A 2,294-nucleotide genomic window follows, 5' to 3' on the forward strand; every position below is an offset into this window, starting at 1 on the left:
ATAATAGTTATACTTGAAGTTGCGTAACTCGTGTCCAAAACAAAAATAATTCAAACCACACGAGAAAATGGAAAAGTCATATAGAGCACGCATTTTTTTTTAATATAAAAAAACACGTACCTTTATCAGTTTAGTTTAGTTAATGTACCCCAGAATATTACTGATCCTTACCAAAACTAATCGATACCAAACTGATCTTGTACGATATGACCTATTTTCGTCCCACGCACGTGTTTAACAATATCGTTAACTCAATAAGAAAAATATGTGCCAAACTGATTCGTTACAGTCTGACCCATTTTCGTCCCGCACACGTGTTCAACGATACCATTAACTCAGTAAGAAAAATATGTAGGTTATCGTTACACTATTATTTATTTTTTTATCTTTATATAAACAATAACTTAAAAAAAGACCATCTATGGAGTATCTTATCTTTGCTTCAAACCCAAGTTACATCTTTACCTTTTCACACGAAACCTGAACTAAAGTAAATCAAATTAGTTCCACAAATAATTACTTTATGATCTTTATCCCTTTCAACAAATCTAATGTACCAGAAAAAGAATAACGATGCCATAAAGTATCAATCTCATCTCTAATCAAAATCACATTTGCATGACCATATTTACATCTAGATCAAAATTCAAAAATCAAAACTAAAATTCTATTTTCTTCCCTTTTTTTAATAGCAAACATCCCTTAAAAATCCACCCCTAAAATCTAAAATCTATAGCTCACTTTGTAACACTAGAAGCCAGCCGCAACACTTTAATAGGAATAAACACGTGATGTCACTAGACAAGACGCATCATGAAAATTGCGGCTCTCTAACCGTGATCCAACTACTTGTAAAAAACCAATCGGGTCTCTCCTCCACCACCAACTGCTGTAACCGACTTGCCGTCGACACACACGCCTCTACTCCAGCCCACGATTCCAATTCCGGCGAGCTAAACGACTTCGTTGTCGTTGTCGTTACCGTTACCATATCCCATCGCTCCGATTCCCATTCCGGAAAATCAAACGGATTTCTTGGCGAATTCGATGGGAATTCATCCTCACCATCCATAAACGGATGATTTAAAAGCATCTCAGCCGTCCATCTTTTACTCACATCTTTCTCAAAACATTTTCCGAGAAAATCTTTTCCGACATCCGACAACTTCCCGGGAATCGCCGGAATGTCATCCCCGGAGCCGATTTTCATCAAAAGCGCGCCTATATCCGTACACCTCCATGCCGGCTTACCAGAAATCATCTCCGACACAACGCACCCAACCGCCCATACATCCGCCGCCGGCCCCTGCTCCCCGCCGGATACAGTTTCCGGCGACATATACAACGGCGTACCTCGTACCTCATATTTAGTATCAAAACCCTCCGCTGCCTCAGCCGCATCCGCCTTTTTCGCTAACCCGAAATCGGCAATCTTAACATTGTCGCCGGAAAACACTAAAACATTCTGAAGCTTGATATCACAATGCACAAACCCTCTCCGGTGAATAAACTGAAGCCCTTTTAATATCGATTTCGTGTACCTTCGAACAACAGATTCCGACAACCTTAAGTTCTCCGAACTCTTCACCTTGTCGGCTAAAGATCCTCCACAAGCATACTCTAATACAACATTATACAATCTTTCACTGTTTTCAAGCGTAAAACATTCGCCGTAACACTCGACAATCTCCGGGCACCCTTTAAGTTCATTCAAGATTGTAAACTCGTTCTTTAAAGAGCTTGACCTGGCCACATGACACGATTTAACCGCGATCAATGGCGGAAAACGTGAAGTATGATTTGCGGGTTTCGCTAAACTAACATTTGCGCTACTACCTTGCCCGATTGCTTGGCATCTGACCCAGTCCTCCATGGGTGGATGCATAAGTTTGTGTATGTGAATTGGGGAAGAAGAAAGTGTGAGTGTAGAATATATAGGTGGATATGGAATATGAGATAATATTAAATTTGGAAACAGAAAGAGCGCGTGATGTTTATTGATATTTATTGGAAACGTGGTTGATATGAGTTTACACGCTTGTAAAATATATATTGATTTGAAGGCGAAGCTTGTGTTAAATAAATTAAAAAGTTGTAAGGTGTATATACATATAATAAACGAGGTGGTGGAGGTTGTGCGTTGAGGCAGGGGCGAAAGTTAGAAGGCGCTAGGAGTGTCTGATTCTCTAAACTTTTCGCTCACTAATGTTATACATGTAGCTTTCAAATAGAAATCTTTTGGTATATACGTTTTCGACCCCTGGCCCGGTTCTATAGAAATTTTTGGGTATATA

General features: G+C 39.6%; 1 protein-coding gene across 1 annotated transcript; it reads right to left on the reverse strand.

The window, feature by feature from the left end:
• Positions 1–554: 554 nt before the first annotated feature.
• On the reverse strand, positions 555–1,912 carry LOC110867760 (mitogen-activated protein kinase kinase kinase 17). Its single transcript, XM_022116764.2, has one exon. It carries the CDS (start codon positions 1,883–1,885, stop codon positions 812–814), a length of 1,074 nt encoding a protein of 357 aa, XP_021972456.1. The 5' UTR covers positions 1,886–1,912; the 3' UTR covers positions 555–811.
• Positions 1,913–2,294: the final 382 nt, after the last annotated feature.

This window comes from Helianthus annuus, chromosome 7 (assembly GCF_002127325.2).
Source record: "Helianthus annuus cultivar XRQ/B chromosome 7, HanXRQr2.0-SUNRISE, whole genome shotgun sequence".
NCBI classification, from domain to species: domain Eukaryota; kingdom Viridiplantae; phylum Streptophyta; class Magnoliopsida; order Asterales; family Asteraceae; genus Helianthus; species Helianthus annuus.